Genomic DNA, 22,090 nt, shown 5'->3' on the forward strand with positions numbered 1-22,090 from the left:
TCTTGTTAAAAAGCGTATAAAGGTAAAGAGAGCTAAACCCTCCTGGCGTGGCAAACAGTTTAAAGGTTCTATCACAATCCGACCGCTGTTTCTGCTCGGTTTCGAACCGAGAACCTTTCGCGTGTTAGGCGAACGTGATGACCACTACACTACAGAAACCTCACGGTCCTTTGCTTTTTAAAAAAAAAAGAAAAGAAAAGAAAAAGAGCTGGGTGGGAGGAGCCTGCACCAGACATTACCCTTGCTGAGCATGGTGGCATGTGCGTGGGAGCACATTGTCCCAACGTCTCATAGGTACAGCTCGAGTTTCTCTTCATTCACGCATAAATCTTTCGCCTTTTACTAAAGATTTCCGTGGAGGGGAACATTTGCGAGTTTCTGGTATTTTTGGATGCCCTGCTCACAGCAGAGCTACATGCGTTTGTTAAAAAACAGAGGACTTTTTGCGGCTTGCTCCGAAGAACCGCAGCAGGTTGGGCCAGCAGGTAAGGACTTTGTACAGTTGTACACTTGTTCAAAAGCAACTGAAACGATAGACTGCCCAGTGTTCTTAAAATGGCAAAAAGCTGCTCTTTTTGGTGGCAGACCAAACATTTTTTATTACTCTACAGGAAACCTCAATGGTCATTTGTTTTATTTGTGTCCTTTTCTAAAGAGTTTACACCGCAAATCGCCCTGCAAGTGCACTGACCTGCTCAACAGAAAACCACATAAGATATTTTGGCAAACACCAGCCCACAGTTTCCGCCCAGTTTCGAACTGGGGACCTTTCGCGTGTGAGGCGAACGTGATAACCACTACACTACGGAAACCTGTCTTCAGGTTGTGGACAGAAATCCTCTGGTGCACGCTTGTTAAAAAGTGTATAAAGGAAAAGAGAGCTGAACCCTCCTAGCATGGCCAAAAGTTGAAAGTTTCTGTCAAAACACAGCCACTGTTTCTGCTCGGTTTCGGACCGAGGACCTTTCGCGTGTTAGGCGAACGTGATGACCGCTACACTACAGAAACCTAACGGTCCATTGCGTGTGCTTTTTCGAAGATGGCTCCGTCCCTTAACCTGCCCTGCAAGCAGTGTGACAGTCTGTACATTCCACAAACAACAGAACAAACCTCATTCGGCATGGCAGTCTGCCTACAGCTCCTTGGTACGATGGCCTTCACCGGTCTCAAAAGTAAGGACTTTGTAGCGAATTTCAGCATGTATATTAAAAACACCTCCACTTGTTTCCGCCCAGTTTTGAACTGGGGACCTTTCACGTGTAAAGCGAACGTGATAACCACTACACTACGGAAACCTGTCTTCAGGGCGCAGACATAAATCTTCTGGTGCACTCTTGTTAAAAAGCGTATAAAGGTAAAGAGAGCTAAACCCTCCTGGCGTGGCAAACAGTTTAAAGGTTCGATCACAATCCGACCGCTGTTTCTGCTCGGTTTCGAACCGAGGACCTTTCGCATGTTAGGCGAACGTGATGACCACTACACTACAGAAACCTCACGGTCCTTTGCTTTTTAAAAAAAAAAAAGAAAAGAAAAGAAAAAGAGCTGGGTGGGAGGAGCCTGCACCAGACATTACCCTTGCTGAGCATGGTGGCATGTGCGTGGGAGCACATTGTCCCAACGTCTCATAGGTACAGCTCGAGTTTCTCTTCATTCACGCATAAATCTTTCGCCTTTTACTAAAGATTTCCGTGGAGGGGAACATTTGTGAGTTTCTGGTATTTTTGGATGCCCTGCTCACAGCAGAGCTACATGCGTTTGTTAAAAAACAGAGGACTTTTGGCGGCTTGCTCCGAAGAACCGCAGCAGGTTGGGCCAGCAGGTAAGGACTTTGTACAGTTGTACACTTGTTCAAAAGCAACTGAAACGATAGACTGCCCAGTGTTCTTAAAATGGCAAAAAGCTGCTCTTTTTGGTGGCAGACCAAACATTTTTTATTACTCTACAGGAAACCTCAATGGTCATTTATTTTATTTGTGTCCTTTTCTAAAGAGTTTACACCGCAAATCGCCCTGCAAGTGCACTGACCTGCTCAACAGAAAACCACATAAGATATTTTGGCAAACAGCAGCCCACAGTTGCAAGCAGTGTGACAGTCTGTACATTCCACAAACAACAGAACAAACCTCATTCGGCATGGCAGTCTGCCTACAGCTCCTTGGTACGATGGACTTCAACGGTCTCAAAAGTAAGGACTTTGTAGCAAATTTCAGCATGTATATTAAAAACACCTCCACTTGTTTCCACCCAGTTTTGAACTGGGGCCCTTTCACGTGTAAAGCAAACATGATAACCACTACACTACGGAAACCTGTCTTCAGGCTGCAGAAATAAATCTTCTGGCGCACTCTTGTTAAAAAGCGTAAAGAGAGCTAAACCCTCCTGGTGTGGCAAACAGTTTAAAGTTTCTAACACAATCCGACCGCTGTTTCTGCTCGGTTTCGAGCATGGTGGCATGTGCGTGGGAGCACATTGTCCCAACGTCTCATAGGTACAGCTCGAGTTTCTCTTCATTCACGCATAAATATTTTGCCTTTTACTAAAGATTTCTTCGTCCGAAGAACTGCAGCAGGTCGGGCCAGCGTTCGAGCGTGGCCGAAATAATTGGCCATTTTATCCATGTCTGGAAATTGGTGGTCGTCAAACCATCGCCACTTTTCCAGTTCACAACTTCAACTGTTGGGTCAGCAGCGTGATTGTAAGGTTTACCAAGCAAAAAAGGGTAGTGATGGGAGAAACAAAGCTTTTTAAAGCTTTGAACCGATTGCTTCGCAAAATGATTCACTATTTCGAAGTGCTCAGAACTCCACACGCTGGTGACCCCTGCTGGTGAGATTGGAAATGCAACAGTGGAAATGCAACAAAAACTCAGACCAAACATGCATAAAACAACCTTTTATGCTTTCTTGAAAATAAAATCTTTCAAATGCAATTAGCTAGAGTCTTGAACGGCGGGTTGGCTTTATCAGCAGCTTCCACGGTAAAGCCGGAGATTCAGCACTGTATACTCAACCGTTGAGAAGTCACTTAATACTGGATATGCTTTCCATTATGGGAGTTATTATTATTTAAGCCTTTTTATTTTGGCCAAGGGGGGCAGGAAGAGGAGCTCACCCTGTCCTATGGAGGAATCCACTTGCAATCCAAGGAGATGAAGGGTTTGTTCATTTAGTTTCCAGGAAGTTCATAAAAATCTCATGCGAATACTACCACTGGTCTTCAATGTACTATCGGCTTCAGTGACATTCTCTTAGACAGGGTTTGCGGTCATCTGGTGATGGGGAAGATTCTTCCCACATAGCAACATTGTGTCGGCCCAGATCCGGCCCACATCTGGCACATGTGGAAAGATGATCTGGCCCACATGGTTTGTGATGTGAATATATTAATGATACAACACAGTTATTAGATTCAAATGACATCAGTGCATCAAGTTATTTCATGATGACTATAAAACCATCAATAGGTAACCATCATCATCTGATCTCATTTCACTTTAGCTTTCTTTGCTGCTGCAAATGTGCTTGACAAACACACTGTCACAGCAGCCAAAAAAGACAAAAGATATAATAAGAGTTAAGAGCCCAACTAATGGAAACACTAATCACTGTTATGGTGACTTCAAATGAAACACATAAGAGTTAAACCCCTGTTAATTCTCAATAAAAACTTTTGTAGACGTTTGACAGAAATAAAGTCAGTCTGGTTAGTAATAAGTGAAGGTGGTAATGCTGTTTGTGGAGTTGTTTAATCCTCCTCTGCTGAGATCTTTTGAGATTTAATGTCTTCTTTTCTCTTCAGTTGATTTCATCTTAGACTGTGGCTGAAGTCAGTTGTAGTTCTTGTGTTTCTACTCGTCTCCTTTTTTCTGTTCTCTTCTTTCCTTCAGTGATTCTTTTTATTAACAGGCTTATTAAGGCTGAGATAACTTCATATTTAAAATACACAGATTTTGTGGCTCAGATAAGGTCCAGTTCTGTTTTTTTTCTTTGCTCTTGGCTGACATGTGGCATTGCTATGGCCTGCTTGTGGCCTAGATCTGGAAAACAGCAAGGGCCGTCATTCCACGCTGCATGTAGGCCAGATCATTTTTCCACATGTGTCAGATGTGGGCCGGATATGGGCTGACACAATGTTGCTATGTGGGAACGTGATTATTTTTCTTGAGTCCACATGAGCAACGCAAGAAAACATGCAATCTACCTGAGGGAGGACGTTATCAAAAATCTTTCACTATTGTAACTTAACAAGTTACGTTTTTAAATAGAGAAAAACATTTTACATTAAAGTAATTTGTACCGTAGGCTACTTGGTTGGACCTCGATATTGAAACAAAAAAAAAAATAACTAATAAAATCTCAAGCACCAAAAGCAGCTCATACTAATCATCTAAGTTCTCTTTATCTGGAAAGTATACACTTTTCATTTATTCATACATGGTTGCAAAAACATTTAGGGCTATTTCAAAATTTTAGGTGCCATTGTTTAAATGCTTTTTTTGTGTGTGTGTGTGTGTGTGTGTGTGTGTGTGTGTGTGTGTGTGTGTAATTTCAAAGACATTCAGTTATTGTGCTTTTAAATTTTATGCCATCATTGTATCTTCCTGACAAAAAAAAAAAAAAAAAACTTTTGTTTAGGCCTATCGTTTTGATTCAGATTCAGATTCACTTTATTGTCATTGACAAAATACAAGTACAGAGCCAATGAAACATAGTTAGTATCTGACCAGGAGTGCAAACAGGAATAATAATAATAAAATGACAATAAAAAAAAAAAAAACATTAACAAAATTGGGGGTTGGAGTATGTATAACTGGCCAGTGACCACAGCCGGGTTGGATGTAGTGTTCCTCATTTTAGTTTAGCGTTTAGTATATTAACCGCAGATGGGCAGAAACTGTTCCTGAATCTGCTCGTGCGACAGCGAAAGCTCCTATATCGTCTCCCAGATGGAAGAAGAGTAAATAATCCATGGGTGGGATGAGAAGTGTCTTTAATAATGCATCTTACCCTTTGTAGGCATCGCTCGTGGTAAATGTCTTTGATCGAGGGCAGTTTAGTACCAATGATGTTTTGGGCCGTTTTTACCACCCGTTGGAGGGCATTCTGGTCTGAAACAGTGCAGTTGCCATACCACACTGTGATACAGTTTGTTAGGATGCTTTGAATAACGCATAGATAGAAGTTCAGCAGTATAAGGGGGGACAGGCGGGCTTTCTTTAGTTTCCTAAGGAAGTAGAGGCGCTGTTGTGCCTTTTTGATGAGACTAGCAGTGTTGATGGTCCAGGTAAAATCCTCAGAGATATGTACACCCAGGAATTTGAAGCTAGACACTCTTTGGAAAAATACTATTTGAGTAGAGGTTGATGATACAGTAATATCCGTTGGTCTCTTTATTACTTTTAGAGTTACAGGCACAAAAACTTTGGAAAAATACTATTTATGTCACTCAGTAATGTTCAATTGTGTCGATAGAAGAAAAAAAGATAAAAAGAAAATACAGTTCTAGTTTCAACATTATTTGTTCTTCAGAAAATGTGCGACCATTGAAAATGTGTACTAATTTACTCATGGAGCCACATTAACATCCTTATATATTAGGACTTCAAATTAACTATATTTGGCCTTAAAAATTAAGAAACCAAAAGAATTAAGAATTAGAATATAAAAGGATATTAAGATATTTTTAAAACGAGTTGCAGGCATACAAGCATGCAAAAAAGATGGCCAAAGTCAACCGATTTAGCTAATCTCTGTGTAAGAGTAAAATAATGATGCAGTTCTAAGGTCATTTCAACCCCCCTGTAATCTGACTCCAAATCTCAGGTGAAAATTGTCATTTTGACCCATTTTACAAAACTGTAAATTACTCCGTAAATATACATCCATCACATGTAGCCTAATATTTTGGCTTTGTTCTTCATTTATATTTGTCTTTCTTCAGAATATTTTTTCAACAAAATCAAAAATTTGAGCATGGAAAGTATTTTTAAATTTGGTTGATTTTTCCACGAAATGACCCAAAGGTGTTTGTCTGAGAAGCTTTTATACATCTTTTGTACACATATTTAACTGCAGATGCTAAAATTATATTCACTGTGTGGTACAGTACACATTTTTTGAGTGTCCCTTAGGCAAGGCAAGGCAAGGCAAGGCAAGGCAAGTTTATTTATATAGCACATTTCATACACAATGGCAATTCAAAGTGCTTTACATAGAAGAAATTAAAATAATAAAAAGAAATAAGAATAATTAAAACAGTTTAGAAGAATACAAAATAAAATACAGTACAAACAGTCGGACGAACATTGGCACAGTGCTCATTCAGTAAATGCATAGTTAAACAGATGTGTTTTGAGTCTGGATTTGAATGTGACTACTGTAGATTAGATTAGATTAGATTAGATTAGATTCAACTTTATTGTCATTACACAAGTACAGGTACAAGGCAACGAAATGCAGTTTAGGTCTAACCAGAAGTGCAATAGCAGCAAGTGCAGGATATACAGTGGTTCATAAGTGCAGAACATGGATATGTACTGAATAAATATAGAGTTGAATACTATTATAAACAAAAATTTACAGATAGATTGTCCTATGAATATAATATACAGATAACTCTTACTGTGAACAGAATTTACAGCTAGATATGTACTGAATATAATAATATACAGATGGCTATTACTATAAACAGAATGTTTACAGATAGATATGTACTGAATATAATATACAGATGGCTGTTACTATAAACATAATTTTACAGATAGATATGTACTATGAATATATATACAGATGGCTGTTACTATAAACAGAATGTGAGCATAATATACAGATGGATATTACTATAAACAGAATTTTACAAATAGATATATGTATAAGTTAGGCTAATGAGCAGTATAACAATGGATTTAAAGTAGTGCAAATAAAGTTTGGACAGAAGCTATCCGAGTGAGTGCAGTGGAAAGTAATTGCATATTACAGTTAAGGTACGATATTGCAATGTATATATAACAGTCGGTACTGTAAATAAACAGTCGGCAGTGCAAATGAGCATATTCCAGTCAAGGTAGTAGTGCAAGATGCATATGTAAACAGTTGTTACTGTAATAACAGTCAGCAGTGCAAATTAACATTATAGTATTGCAAATAACAAAATGGAGGCAGGTGTGAGGAGGGAGAGGAGAGTCAATCAGTATATAAGGGGAGTGGGATCAATGAGGGTTAGAGTTTAATAAAGAGACAGCTCTGGGGAAAAAACTGTTCTTTAGTCTGCTGGTCCTGGTCCGGAGGCACCTGAAACGCCTGCCGGAAGGCAGGAGAGAAAACAGTCTGTGGGCTGGGTGAGAGGAGTCCTTAAGGATGCTGCGAGCTCGATGCAGACAGCGTTTCCTCTGGATGTGCTCGATGGCAGGTAGTGGAGTCCCAGTGATGCGCTGGGCGGTTTTCACCACCCGCTGCAGTGCCTTGCGCTCTGCAACAGAACAGCTCCCATACCACACTGTAGCACAGTTGGTCAGGATGCTTTCTATTGCACAGCGATAGAAGTTCACCAGGATAGTGGAGGAAAGCTGATTCTTCCTCAGTGTCCTCAGGAAGAAGAGGCGCTGGTGAGCCTTCTTGACCAGGCTGGAGGTGTTGGTTTTCCAGGTCATGTCCGCCGAGATGTGGGTCCCCAGGAACTTGAAACTGGAGACACGCTCAACAGCCATTCCATTGATGTAGATGGTGTCGTGTGTGCCTCTTGACACTTTCCTGAAGTCCACGATGAGCTCCTTCGTTTTGGTGGTGTTGAGGAGCTGGTTATTTTCGGTGCACCATGTGGCCAGGTGCTTGATCTCCTCCCTATAGGCAGTCTCATCGTTGTTGCTGATGAGACCAATCACCGTAGTGTCGTCCGCAAACTTGACGATGGAATTAGATCCGTACACAGGCTTGCAGTCGGAGGTGAAGAGGGAGTAGAGGAACGGGCTTAGCACACAGCCCTGTGGTACACCAGTGTTGAGTGTGATGGATGTGGAGCAGTTGGAGCCTGATCGAACATTCTGGGGTCTGTTGGTCAAGAAGTCCAAAATCCAGTTGCACATGGAGGTGTTGAAGCCCAGGTCTCCAAGTTTGGCTATTAACTTAGTTGGGATGACAGTGTTGAATGCTGAGCTGAAGTCAACAAACAGCATGCGTGCATAAGTGTTCTTATTGTCCAGATGTGTGAGCACAGAGTGCAGTGCCATGGAGACTGCATCCTCTGTGCTCCTATTGCTACGGTAGGCAAACTGGTGTGAGTCCAATGTGGATGGTAGAGAGTCTTTTAGGTGTGCCAGGACCAGCCGCTCAAAGCACTTCATTACGATGGGTGTGAGTGCTACAGGGCGGTAGTCATTAAGGCACTTCGGGCTGGAGTGTTTTGGCACTGGCACAATGGAAGTGCATTTAAAGCATGTTGGTACAGTTGCTTGGGCAAGAGACAGGTTGAAAATGTCTGTAAAAACCCCAGCGAGCTGCTCCGCACATGCCCTGAGTACGCGTCCAGGGATGTTGTCTGGTCCAGCAGCCTTGTGCGCGCTGATCCTGCTCAGTGCATTGCAGACATCTGTGGAGGAGAGTGTGATCGGTGGGTGGTCAGCTGAGGATTTGAGCTTGGTGGCAGTTTCTCTGTTGTCTCTTTCAAAGCGAGCATAAAAGTCATTTAGCTCGTTCAGGAAGTTGACATCAGTGGCTGCGGGGGTGGAGTGAGAGGGTTTGTAGTCACTGATGGCCTGAATGCCCTGCCACATGCGCCGAGGGTCAGCGTTGGAAAAGTGTCCCTCTATCTTAAGCTTGTAGCAGTGCTTGGCCTCTTTGATGCCCCTTTTCAGATTTGCTCTGGATGTGCTATAGGCTTGTGCATCTCCTGATCTGAAGGCAGTATTGCGTGTCTTCAATAGGAGTCGCACTTCCCTGTTCATCCATGGCTTCTGATTTGGGTATGTGGTGATCTGCTTCTGGGTTGTGACACTGTCAATGGTGGTATTAATATAATCCAGTACAGAGGAGGTGTAGCAGTCAATGTCCGTGTGAGAGCCACTGGTGGCTTGAGAAGCAAACATACTCCAGTCTGTGTGTAGAAACCTTTCCTGGAGTGAGAAATCTGCCCCCGCAGGCCACACCTTGATGGTCTTCACTGATGGCTTCACGCGATTGATCAGAGGTGCATATTTGGGGGTGAGGAACAAAGAAAGGTGATCTGACTGTCCCAAGTGGGGGAGGGGTGTCGCGACGTAAGCTTCAGCCATGTTTGTGTAAACATGGTCTAAGGTTTTGTTTCCTCTGGTGTGACAGGAAACATGCTGGTGAAATTTCGGTAGCACTGACTTTAAGTTTGAATGATTAAAATCACCCGCAACAATAAACGCAGCTTCCGGACGTGCTGTAGGAGCACGTCTGATCTCCTCTGGAAGCTGGTTCCAGCTGCGGCTGGCATAATAGCTAAAAGCGGACTCGCCATGTTTAGAGTGAACCCTTGGTATTTCTAGCTGATATGATCCTAATGATCTGAGTGATCTGTTGGGTTTATATTCAGTGAGCATATCTGCAATGTATTGAGGTCCTAGGCCATTGAATGATTTATATACCAGTAATAATACTTTAAAATCAATCCTAAATTTAACTGGGAGCCAGTGTAAAGACCTGAGGACTGGTGTGATATGTTCATATTTTCTGGTTCTGCTCAGAATCCTGGCGGCAGCGTTCTGTATGAGCTGCAACTGTCTTATGGTCTTTTTGGGAAGTCCAGTGAGGAGTCCATTACAATAATCCACCCTGCTGGTGATGAAAGCATGCACAAGTTTCTCTAAGTCTTGTCTGGAAACAAAGCATCTTATTCTTGCAATATTTTTCAGATGATAGTATGCTGATTTAGTTATTGCTTTGACATGACTACTGAAACTAAGGTCTGACTCTAGTGTCACACCAAGATTCCTGACTTGATGTTTAGTTGTTTGACCCCTAGAGTGAAGGTATGCGTTCACCTTGAGAACTTCATCTTTGTTTCCAAACGCAATGACTTCAGTTTTGTCTTTGTTTAACTGAAGAAAGTTTTGACACATCCAACTGTTGACTTCATCAATGCATTGGCACAGGGAGTCAATGGGGCTGTAATCGTTAGGCGATAGGGCTAAGTAGAGCTGTGTGTCGTCTGCATAGCTGTGGTAAGCAATTTGGTTCTTTCTCATTATTTGGCTCATTGGGAGCATATACAGGTTGAACAGGAGTGGTGCAAGAATTGAGCCTTGAGGGACTCCGCATGTCATGGATGTCCACTCAGACTTATGGTCTCCTATACTCACATAATAACCTCTCCCATCTAAGTATGACCTGAACCATTTTAGGACTATCCCAGAAAGCCCCACCCAGTTTTCCAGCCTGTCCAGAAGTATGTTGTGATCGACAGTGTCAAATGCAGCACTGAGGTCGAGTAGTACCAGCACTGATAATTTGCCTGAGTCAGTATTTAAGCGAATATCGTTTATTATCTTTATGAGCGCTGTCTCTGTGCTGTGGTGCGGTCGGAAACCAGATTGAAAATTGTCAAAGTATCCATTCGAGCATAAGAATTTGTTCAGCTGATTGAAGACAACTTTTTCAATGATCTTGCCTATGAAAGGAAGATTTGAGATCGGTCTATAGTTGCTTAATATGGTCTTATCCAGATTGCTCTTTTTCAGGAGGGGCTTGACAACTGCAGTTTTTAGGGAGTTTGGAAAACTCCCAGAGAGAAGTGAAGCATTTACCACTACTAGAAGATCTGCTTCTAAACTGTTTAACACACTTTTGAAAAACGATGTGGGAAGTGTGTCAAGAGCGCAGGTTGATGTTTTAAGGTGCTGTACGGTGTCTTCCAAAATTTTGCCATCAATTTCTTTGAAATCAGACATAGTAACTACTTTCTCAGGTGGTTTGATCTGTCTGACCCCAGCGCAAGTCAAGGATGTGCTGATCACCTTTCTGATATTATTGATTTTCTCAGAGAAGAAAGAAGCAAACTCACTGCACTTGCTGTCTGAGAGCATTTCACTGGGAATCTGGCTTGGGGGGTTTGTCAGTCTCTCTACAGTAGCAAAAAGAGTGCGTGTGTTGTTTAAATTGCTGTTTATAATATTTGAGAAGAAAGTCTGTCTAGCTTTGCCTAGTTCCATATTGAAAGCATGAAGGCTGTCTTTGTAGATGTTATAATGGACTACAAGTTTTGTCTTCCGCCACATGCGCTCTGCTTTTCTGCATTGTCTTTTCATATTTTGCACTGCTGTTGAGTTTCTCCAAGGTGCCTTTTGTCTGCCACTCTTCTTCCTGACTTTAACAGGAGCAATATCATCAATTACACCTTTAACTTTTGAGTTAAAAGAATCAAGGAGAAAATCAACAGAGTCAGCAGATATGCTTGGTGTTAAGGATATAGCCTTCATAAATAGGACACTAGTGTTCTCATTTAAGCATCTCTTCTTGACAGACACAGATCTAGCTTCAGTGGCAGGAGAGATCAATATATCAAAGAAAATACAGAAATGATCAGACAGTGCTACATCCTTAATAACAATCGATGAAATGTTTAGACCCTTACTGATAAGTAAATCTAGAGTGTGTCCACGATTGTGTGTGGGTCCATGTACATGCTGAGTCAGATCAAAAGTTTTTAAAACAGTTTTGATTTCTTTTGCCATATTGTTTTCTGCATTATCTATGTGAATGTTAAAATCTCCAGCAATGGCAAAACAGTCAAACTCTGAGGTAATTGTTGATAACAGTTCTGTAAAGTCCTCAGTGAAGGCTGGAGAGTATTTTGGCGGCCTGTAAATAATGATAAGTAAAATGCGTGGAGCACCTTTTAACACAATACCCAGATATTCGAAAGACGGGTAATTCCCAAATGATATTTGCTTACATTGATAGATATCTTTAAAAAGAGCAGCTAGACCCCCACCTCTCTTAACAGCTCTGCAGACACTCATAAAAGTAAAGTTAGGAGGGGCTGCTTCATTGAGGATTGTTGCACTGCAGCTGTCTTCTAGCCAGGTTTCATTTAGAAGCATAAAATCCAGGTTGTTTGTGGTTATTAAGTCGTTGACTAGAAGTGATTTATTTTTAAGTGAGCGAATGTTTAAAAGAGCTAACTTAACAGACTTACTTTTCCCCACAGCAATATTAGTTTGACGTGTAATAGGCACCAGATTAGTTGGGTTTGCTGCACGGCTATTGAAGGCCTTAGACTTTCTATCATGTAATAGAACAGCAATAGAGAAAGATACAGGCACACTGGGTTCCCGCTTGTTTTGTAAACATTTGAGAAAGTTACTGTTATCAAAACGGGGACCCGACACATATCACTGAGAGCTGGTATCAGTTGTTTTTGGTTCACCTCGAGCAGAAGGAGGAGGGTGTGGGCCCTGGCGTTGTGGCAGAGGCCGAAGAGCTCTCACAGGAGGGGGAGGGCGAGCTGGGCCCGCAGGCTTTGGTGGTAGTGGTGCCTGTCTTTTTTTAGTTGGTATCTGGGGGCTTGCAGCAAAAGAGTGGGATAGTCTGGTTCCAGCATGCACCAGTTCTTCCATTTTCTGTGAGAAGCACAGTAGTGGCGTTGCAGGCGAGAGGGAGAAAGTGTCTGGTGAAAGGGGCTGTTGCTCCGGTGTTATAGGAGGCTGTAATATGCTGTCCTGGCTTCCCTGGCTGTTTTCCAGGAAGTCGTCCTTGGGTGCTGAATCTTCAAGCAGTTCTGATATGGCTGTCTGTGGTGAGCTCTGTGTGCAGGGCTCAGCTGAGATTGTGTCCGTGAGCAGAGGTTGTTGTGGCGGAGTGGTGTTATCATGTCCATTTTGCTGCTGAAGTGAAGTCCCGTGGTCATTCATACTGTGTCCAGGTGTGTGTGTGCCATTCAGATTGAGTGGATTGGCACAAACCGCAGAAGGATGATTTAGGGAGAAGTAGATATTGTCCTTTAACACTCTTGAACCAAGTTTGTTTGGGTGATGGCCGTCCCGATGAAACAGTTGTCGTTGACTCCAGAAAAGATTGAAATTGTCAATGAAGTTCACTGCTTTTATATTGCAGGTTTTTTGCAGCCATGTATTTAGCCCAAGCAACCGTGAAAACCTGTTTGTTCCTCTTGCTGGTAGTGGTCCACTGATGAATGTTTCAACTTTCAGTCTTTTAAGTGTTTCAAAAAGTTCATTGAAATCCTTCTTAAGGAGTTCTGACTGCTCTTTATGAATATCATTCTTCCCCACATGTATGATGAGTCGATTTGCAGTCTTATGTTTCATCAGAATGTTCTGAAGTTCCCTGTTTATATCAGAAGTTGTTGCTTGTGGAAGGCAGCACGTAGTTGTATCCCTGTTGCTAATGTTTCTGATTATGGAGTCCCCCACTATCAGAGTCCTGGGCTCGGCTGCGCTCTGAGCTGAGTGCCGCTGTCTGCTCGACCTTGAGCGCCAGTTAGCATCAGTGTTAGCTACTGGCCTATTCAGTCTGTGTTCGATCACATTCATCACATTTGTGGATTCCTCATTTACATTCATTAGTACTTCAAATCTGTTCTCAAGATGTATAGGCGGTGGTAGGAGGCCAGTGTTTGCAATCCTTGTCAGAGCTGTATCTGGGGTAGAGGATGCTACTGCGGTAATATGTGATGCTCGTGACAATCTGATGTCTCGAGTGCCTTTGGGTCTCGCTCCCTGTTTGTGCCATCGATTAGTAAGTCGATCGGCTTGTTTCTCTACCTGTCGAGGAGTACTAGTTTCATGGGACTCACCGGTATGCTGAGGGTGTCCATGACGAAGCTCTGTTGTGTGCTCCGTCTGGTTTGGTGGTCCCGTAAGTAACTTTGTTTCTAGAACTGCAATCCTTTGTAAAAGTCTGTGGCAGTTAGTGCAGCAAGTAGATTCCAGAAGAGGCATTTTCTCTTATCCTTGTAGGCAGTTGTGTTTTCCTTTCCCGGTATGTAAGCTGGTCGGGTAAAAGAATTCTCAGTTTTTGTAGTAATCCAAACTTTGTCGTATGAGCACTGTGCTGATTTGCTGAAGTTAAAATTAGGTGATAAAAGGAAATAAAATAAAGGAAATCAAAAATAGAAAAAATAGGAGATAAAATGTAAAAGCGATAGAGCAAAGCGCGGAGCAGTAAGCAAGAGCGTCCGAACAGTAGCTGAGCAGGAAGTTCACCCTCACCCTTATTCTGTTCCTTATTTTCCTATAAAGAACCACGATTGTCCCTTATTTTCCTTTCCATAAGCTGGCAACCCTACACATAGATGTGTACTGTACTTTTTTTGTGGGGGTAGTAGGAGGGTTAAAAAAAATATTGTGGCTGTCTTTTTTTATCAATTCAGTTGTTTAACTTCTTTGCACAGCAAAATCCCCAGTGTTAAATCAACATTGCTCAGAGCACATACTGTATGGTCCCAGTCTACAGAGTGTTAAAGTAACACTGAAGCAGTGTTAAAGTTAATGAGATAATTAAGTGATTAATTAAGTGATGATTGAGAATTAGTGAATAACACCTGCTGTTAACTAGCAGAATCACTGAAGGAAAGAGAAACACAAGAACTACAACTGACTTCAACCATAGCCTTATAGGCAAGGCAAGTTTATTTATACAGCACATTTCATACACTATGATAATTCAAAGTGTTTTACACAGAGAGGAATAAAATAATCGCAAAATAAAAGCAAGGACAATTCAAACAGTTATTCAAAAGCTTTACATAGAAAGGGATTATAATAATCACACTATAGCAATTCATTGAGCTTTGCATAGAAAATAGACACAAAATAAAAGCAGGGGAAATTAAAACAGTTATTAAAGGAATTAAAATAGATAAATGATACAGTTATAAAATGAATTATGCAGCCGCTAAAGTTTACGTAGTGCCTATTATAGACGCCCTATCACCGTGTTCACCCTCACTCATATATATATATACACTCACCTAAAGGATTATTAGGAACACCTGTTCAATTTCTCATTAATGCAATTATCTAATTAACCAATCACATGGTAGTTGCTTAAATGCATTTAGGGGTGTGGTCCTGGTCAAGACAATCTCCTGAACTCCAAACTGAATGTCAGAATGGGAAAGAAAGGTGATTTAAGCAATTTTGAGCGTGGCATGGTTGTTGGTGCCAGACGGGCCGGTCTGAGTATTTCACAATCTTCTCAATTACTGGGATTTTCACGCACAACCATTTCTAGGGTTTACAAAGAATGGTGTGAAAAGGGAAAAACATCCAGTATGCGGCAGTCCTGTGGGCGAAAATGCCTTGTTGATGCTAGAGGTCAGAGGAGAATGGGCCGACTGATTCAAGCTGATAGAAGAGCAACGTTGACTGAAATAACCACTCGTTACAACCGAGGTATGCAGCAAAGCATTTGTGAAGCCACAACACGCACAACCTTGAGGCGGATGGGCTACAACAGCAGAAGACCCCACCGGGTACCACTCATCTCCACTACAAATAGGAAAAAGAGGCTACAATTTGCACGAGCTCACCAAAATTGGACAGTTGAAGACTGGAAAAATGTTGCCTGGTCTGATGAGTCTCGATTTCTGTTGAGATGGTAGAGTCAGAATTTGGCGTAAACAGAATGAGAACATGGATCCATCATGCCTTGTTACCACTGTGCAGGCTGGTGGTGGTGGTGCAATGGTGTGGGGGATGTTTTCTTGGCACACTTTAGGCCCCTTAGTGCCAATTGGGAATCGTTTAAATGCCACGGCCTACCTGAGCATTGTTTCTGACCATGTCCATCCCTTTATGACCACCATGTACCCATCCTCTGATGGCTACTTCCAGCAGGATAATGCACCATGTCACAAAGGTCGAATCATTTCAAATTGGTTTCTTGAACATGACAATGAGTTCACTGTACTAAAATGGCCCCCACAGTCACCAGATCTCAACCCAATAGAGCATCTTTGGGATGTGGTGGAACGGGAGCTTCGTGCCCTGGATGTGCATCCCACAAATCTCCATCAACTGCAAGATGCTATCCTATCAATATGGGCCAACATTTCTAAAGAATGCTTTCAGCACCTTGTTGAATCAATGCCACGTAGAATTAAGGCATTTCTGAAGGCGAAAGGGGGTCAAACACAGTATTAGTATGGTGTTCCTAATAATCCTTTAGGTGAGTGTATATGGGCCATTCTACAGAATTGGTGTAAACTGCTGTCCCACAACCTAAAAACACATTTAAAAAGCATTTAAGTATTCAAATTTTAGATGGTTACAAAGATCATTCTATCATCTATTAAATCCCACAATAATATTTAAAATATCAGTAAGCTTAATATATATATAAAATCATCATTTATTGGGTACTTTCAATTGGAAGGTGGCTGTCCCAAACCCTAACCCCTAAATTTCAACTTGTAAAAATTATATAGAAATGTTTCTAAAAAAGTTTTTTTTTCATCGATTTATTTTAAAAAGTGAAGTTAAAAAAAACCAACAACATTTTTTTTATTTTTTATTTTTAAACCATGAAACGTAAAAAAATGTGTCCCGCATTTTCATGTCACTACCAAAACAGTGTGTGTTTTAGTCCATTGGCTGAGACTGATTTTAACCACACCTACATTTTTGACCAGGACATATTCCTGTTGTCCCTCTCTCTCATAGCCTCTCTTTCATTGTAGAAAGGTACCATCATTTTGAGGGAAATGTGTTCAAAAGTCTGAAAATCTGTGTGTAACTTTAAGGAATGTCACTACCAAAAACCTTATTTCTGCAATTAAGCAAACGTTTTTGGGTGGTATTCCATAAAATTTTGTTTTTATGTGTGTACAACTGTTCAGAACTGTGCTAGGTAACCATGTGCTGGCTATCATCTTTGAACTAGGCTCAAAACTACCGAAACAGTCATAACCGAAGCATGTCATCATTGTTTTGGTAGTGACAAAGGGAACACAAAATCATTTATTTTGGGGGAAATAAACACATTTTTAGTTCAGTTATGCAAATCATTAGTATTTTAGTATGTTTAAGTAGTGTTTTAGTATGCGAGTTAAAATTCTGTAATGTGATGTGGTTGCTACCAAAGCATTACCCTCACTACCAAAGAATTTGCTGCCACGACCAAAACATGGATGTTTTGTCTAAAATAAAGTATATTGAATTATCAACTAAGATGTTATTAAAGTGTTTGGTTCAATGTATATTCCAGCTAATGAATCCTTAACTTTGAAATCCGCATGATTAACTTAATGCCTTTTACAAAGAAAGATTGGATGCAAAATACAACAAATTACACTTGAAATATTGTTAAAATTGTAATAGTTATTGATTTACTTGTGAAAACTTTTTTTTTAAATAGCAACAAATATATTTACAAGGTAGATGTAAACAAAATATCAATAGGTCAATATAAGCCTTCTTATTATGAAATTATTTATTATTGTGTTTCGGTAGTGAAAAATTTGGGGAGAGGAAAATATTCCATACCTTTCTGAAAATACAATATGATAATTAACTGCACAATTACTTGAAATGTGTATATTTTACAATTTGCACACACACACACACACACACACATATATATATATATATATATATATATATATATATATATATTCAGCCTCCCAATAACCAGTCAGACTCTCTTCACACAAGACCTGCTCAAAGCGCTCAAATCTTTCTGGATGATCAGGATAGAGATGCTCCTGTTTTACACGTTGTTTTTTTTGTTCCCTTCAAAGACAGTGAGACGAGCATGTGCTGTGTTTGGATACACACACACTCTATCTTACTATATATACCACTATGTGGGATTTCTCTGTTGCTTCTAACAGGTTGATGTTAAATCGGACACAGAGACAATGAGGAATTATTATAAAGACCAAATCCAGCATAGAGGGGTTCAGTGAATTTGTTGTTGAATGTGTGTAAGTGTGTGAGTGTGTGTGTGTCAGAGACGCTGTAGAAGGACAGAGTGCCGGCCGACCAGTCCAGATAGACACCTACTCTATTAGACAGAGGTGAAGGGGGAGGAATGTTTGTGCTCTTATTTTTGTGCCAGGCAGAGTAAATATTATCGCAACAGTAAAGATTCCAGGACTTTTCATTGAGTCCAAACCGACTGTCACTTCCACCTTTTCTGCTGATTCCTTTATACGACACTGCTACATGACTCCAGCCACTCCATTCAGCCTCCCAATAACAGCGTCCAGTCAGACTCTCTTCACACAAGACCTGCTCAAAGTGCTCAAATCTTTCTGGATGATCAGGATAGAGATGCTCCTGTTTTACACATGTTGTTTTTTTGTTCCCTTCAAAGACAGTGAGACGAGCATGTGCTGTGTTTGGATCCAGTGTGAGATTACAGGCATCTAGACACAAGACGAGAAGTTAGAACATCTTTGTCATCATTAAATGCATAGATATTAGGACTGTAACGATACACCAAACCCACGATTTGGTTTGTATCACGATTTCTGACCCACGATTCAATACAACCTAAAAGCTGTCACAAAGAACCAGCAAAAATAATGATTATGAATATGTCAAATATAGCAAGGAGACATTTTAATTGTTTATTAAAGGAGTCATAACCTGCAATTTTCACTTTTCCACGAGAATCAATGTATGTTATGATCGACTAACGATTATACACTGGCCGGGAAGCCGATATTTAAAAGTGAAGCGTTTGTTTACCTCAGGGTAAATAAACCAGCGCGCGTGCACGCGCACTCAAATACGAGATTTTGATTTCAGCTCCCTCTTGACGTCATGAGGTAGTAGGATATACCATATATGGACACCGCAGCAGGAAGCCCGCCCTTCCCCTCTCCCCTCATATTCAGTTCAGTCGAGAAAGATGGAGAAACCGAGTGCACACCGGACTTGCTCTGTGGTTGATTGCCATAAAAAAACATGTAAATGTGTTTTATCTCCCAAAATCGGATGAAACTATCAGGGACCAGTGGATGAAATTCATTTTTAATGACGCTGTCCCAACAACCCTTTCAACTGGCGTATCGTTATGTGTGTGCGCTAAACATTTTACACCTGAATCATTTACAAATTTGGGGCAATATCAGGCGAAGTTGGCCTCGAAGCTCCGTTTGGGAAAAGGTGCCATCCCAACCATCAGGAACTTGCCTGAAATTGATACGGTAAGACTGTTTTTTATTGCTCTACTGTGTGTAACAAACAGTTAACTGCTAATGTGGCTATTGTATGTAAGCTGATAAAATAAGTAGACTACATCTCCGTTAATGTAATCGACATTAAATAAAAGGTAAACCTATGTGGGAGAAAATAGCAACAAACGTTTTAGCTCGTTACCGATGTTAATGTATGTCTCAGTCAAAATTATTGTCTTTACCATTCAGAGACATCTTGATGTAGACGTCCATCCAACAACTCTACATCTTCCCTTTCCAGCTCTGGTTCAGAGTCCGGCTCAAACATGTAGGGTTGAATCCTTGCGCCATGATGTCAGTTTGTAATGATGCTGAAGTTACCTGCGTGTCAACCCCCCTCCTTCCTTCAACCAATCAACGCACCCCTCATTTGCATTATTAAAATGAGCGTCCACAACAGCCAAAACATCGCATTGATCTCGCGAGACAATAATGCCTTCAGAAATAAGGGTAAAAGTAGGTCTGTGTTTATTTTTTTTCCACTTTTCTTTTTTAGAAGGGCCTGAAAGACTATAATACAGCAGTAGGTATCCAATGTAATACTAGGTTATGACTTCTTTAATAAACAAGTGTTTTCTGTCAGTGTTGGCTGCAAAGATGAAGTTGATGAGGGTGACTCGCAATCTTCTCAGTAGTGAACGCGCCAGAGAGAAATGCACATTTCATATGGATTACATGCAGTGAGCAGTCGGTTTTCTTTCGTTTTGAATTGTTTTGTTTTAAAATACACATTTCTCAGGTCTGTGAGGCAAGTAGCTTATACGCTGAGTTTTGGTTCAATTATGAGACAAACTCCAGTTCAGGCGCTGGCGCCTCCGTGTCATGATTATATTGCCTGCTACGTTAACTTCTTATTTATTAAATCCAGGCAATTGGTGGATGAAACATTGATTAAAATTAAGACAATTAATACAAAACGAAATTCACTTTAACCCCCTGAGGTCGGCGGTATCGCCGGCGATACCAGCTCGCTTTTTTTTTAGCAGTGTAAAAGAAACTCATGAATACTCTGTTGACTTAGATTTTTCATTGGAGTTTCATACATCAATAGATTCTGTTAAATGTGTATTATTTTTGTGTATACTCACAATAAAAACAAAGTGTTGTGCTTTTTGCCAAATAAAGAAAAATAAAAACGAAGCGAGTTCTGCCTCCTCTCTTTCAGTGTAGTCCATTCTGAAACGCGTCCGAAAATTAACCATAACTCAGCGAATACTCAGTCAAACAGGCATACAGGCATACAGACATGAAGCTTGAATTCTCTCCTTTTAAATGAAGTAATTTTTATAAAAAACAAATATTCACAGTTTATGTAATATGTATGCAAAGAGAGAGATGTCAGTCGTTCTCATCTCAGCTAATTACGTTATAATGTGCTCCGCCCACGGAGAGCGCGCGCTATTCAAACGCAAATGTAAGCCGATCCACACAAACCTGTGAAACGCCCACATCAGCTGGATAACACACACCGCGAGTTCACTTTCAGACGTATGTACTTTACGATGCTGTGAGGAATAATACTATCTTGATAATAATCCTGCAAAAATGTACCTCAGAAGTTCTGGAAGTATCATTTCGAGGAGCAAACGGATCCCGCTGAGGAATAGGTCAGTTCTGTTTGCTTTGTTCTAATCGGAATGAATGAACGCACAGATGCGCGCTGTTGTGGAGCTACTACAGCTGGCAAAAATACTGTTTAAATATGAATCGCGAATACAAAGAAAGATTACACTGGAAATACTGTTACAATTTTAAATGTTGTTGTAATTGTATAACCTTAATATATATATATATACGTATATATAGGCCTATATAAGGATAGATGTAAACAAAATCTTAAAAGGTCATTATAAGCCTTCTCTTTAAATAATTTTATTATGCTTTATTAGTGACACATTTGGGAAGAGAATATATTCCAAATCTGACAGTATGAGAACAATTAACTGCACAATTACTAGAAATGTTTACCTTGGATATTGTACAATTTGCAAGCAAAATTTGTGGAAAAAACAACAAACCAGTTATATATTGTCCTTGCATTCTTGTGGCTCAGTCACACACCTGAATGAAAGGCTCATTACGTATGCAGCCTCATTATGCGGGCTCCATTGACTCTGCAGGTGTGAATCACGCCCACCCGCATATGGCCTTTCCAAACAAAAAGTGTTTTACAAGATTTAAATCAATGTATTGTGTTATGTGAATGATTAGGCAGGATGATTTTCACATAATTCTGAAGAAAAAACAGTAGGCAATGACATCCATTAGTCAAAAGTCTTATTTACATATATTTAGAATGTGTTTTATGGCCTTATTTCAGAAACTTTAGTTTTTTGTTTTTAAAAAAACCATGCATAAACATTATTCTCTCAAAAATACAAACATGTACATGCAAGTTGTTCACATATTATGGTAGCCCTGTTTGTTCTAAATAGAGTGAATTTACACCTTTGCCATTAATATGTTTATAAGCAACTGAAAAAAGCACAAATGTCAGGGCATGTCAGAACATCTCAAGGACCCCAAAAACCTCTCAGACCCCAGAGGGTTAAAGAAAGGTTTTATACAAAAACAAACTTAATGAAGTGGTCAAAATCATGTCTGCGCACTCCATTTGTCTCCCGATATATTGCGCATCTTACAATCTTACTCATGCTTTTCACTTTTCATATAATCAACATAGATGAAAAAAAAAAAAAAATGTTTTAAACATAAATATGAAACTAAATAGTTTTCTATGACTAGGCTACAACACATAGGGCTTTTAGCCTACAGTACAGAGAAATTTTATGTCGGAGCGGGATTTGAGCGAACACCGTCTTACCGGAGCATGTGGGGGGAGAGGTATGATTTTCGAAAAATCAATTATCGAATAGTATTTTCCTTGATATGACAAACCGGGTCCGAAAATCTTCGTTATAATGTTCGT

The 22,090-nt window shown here is 40.5% G+C and overlaps 1 protein-coding gene across 6 annotated transcripts in view; it reads right to left on the minus strand.

Annotated features, from left to right (window-relative positions):
* Positions 1-14,575: 14,575 nt before the first annotated feature.
* LOC311304819 (protein NLRC3-like) overlaps positions 14,576-22,090 on the minus strand; it is a 64,701-nt gene continuing 57,186 nt past the window's right edge. For all 6 annotated transcript variants that reach the window (XM_084432094.1, XM_084432096.1, XM_084432099.1 and 3 more), the window contains one exon: positions 14,576-18,345. In XM_084432094.1, coding sequence (XP_084288220.1) covers positions 17,816-18,345 — 530 coding nt within the window. In that variant the 3' untranslated portion in view covers positions 14,576-17,815. The remainder of the gene's footprint in view (positions 18,346-22,090) is intronic.

This window comes from Rutilus rutilus (genome assembly GCF_951802725.1).
Source record: "Rutilus rutilus genome assembly, chromosome: 15".
Classification (NCBI taxonomy): Eukaryota; Metazoa; Chordata; class Actinopteri; order Cypriniformes; family Leuciscidae; genus Rutilus; species Rutilus rutilus.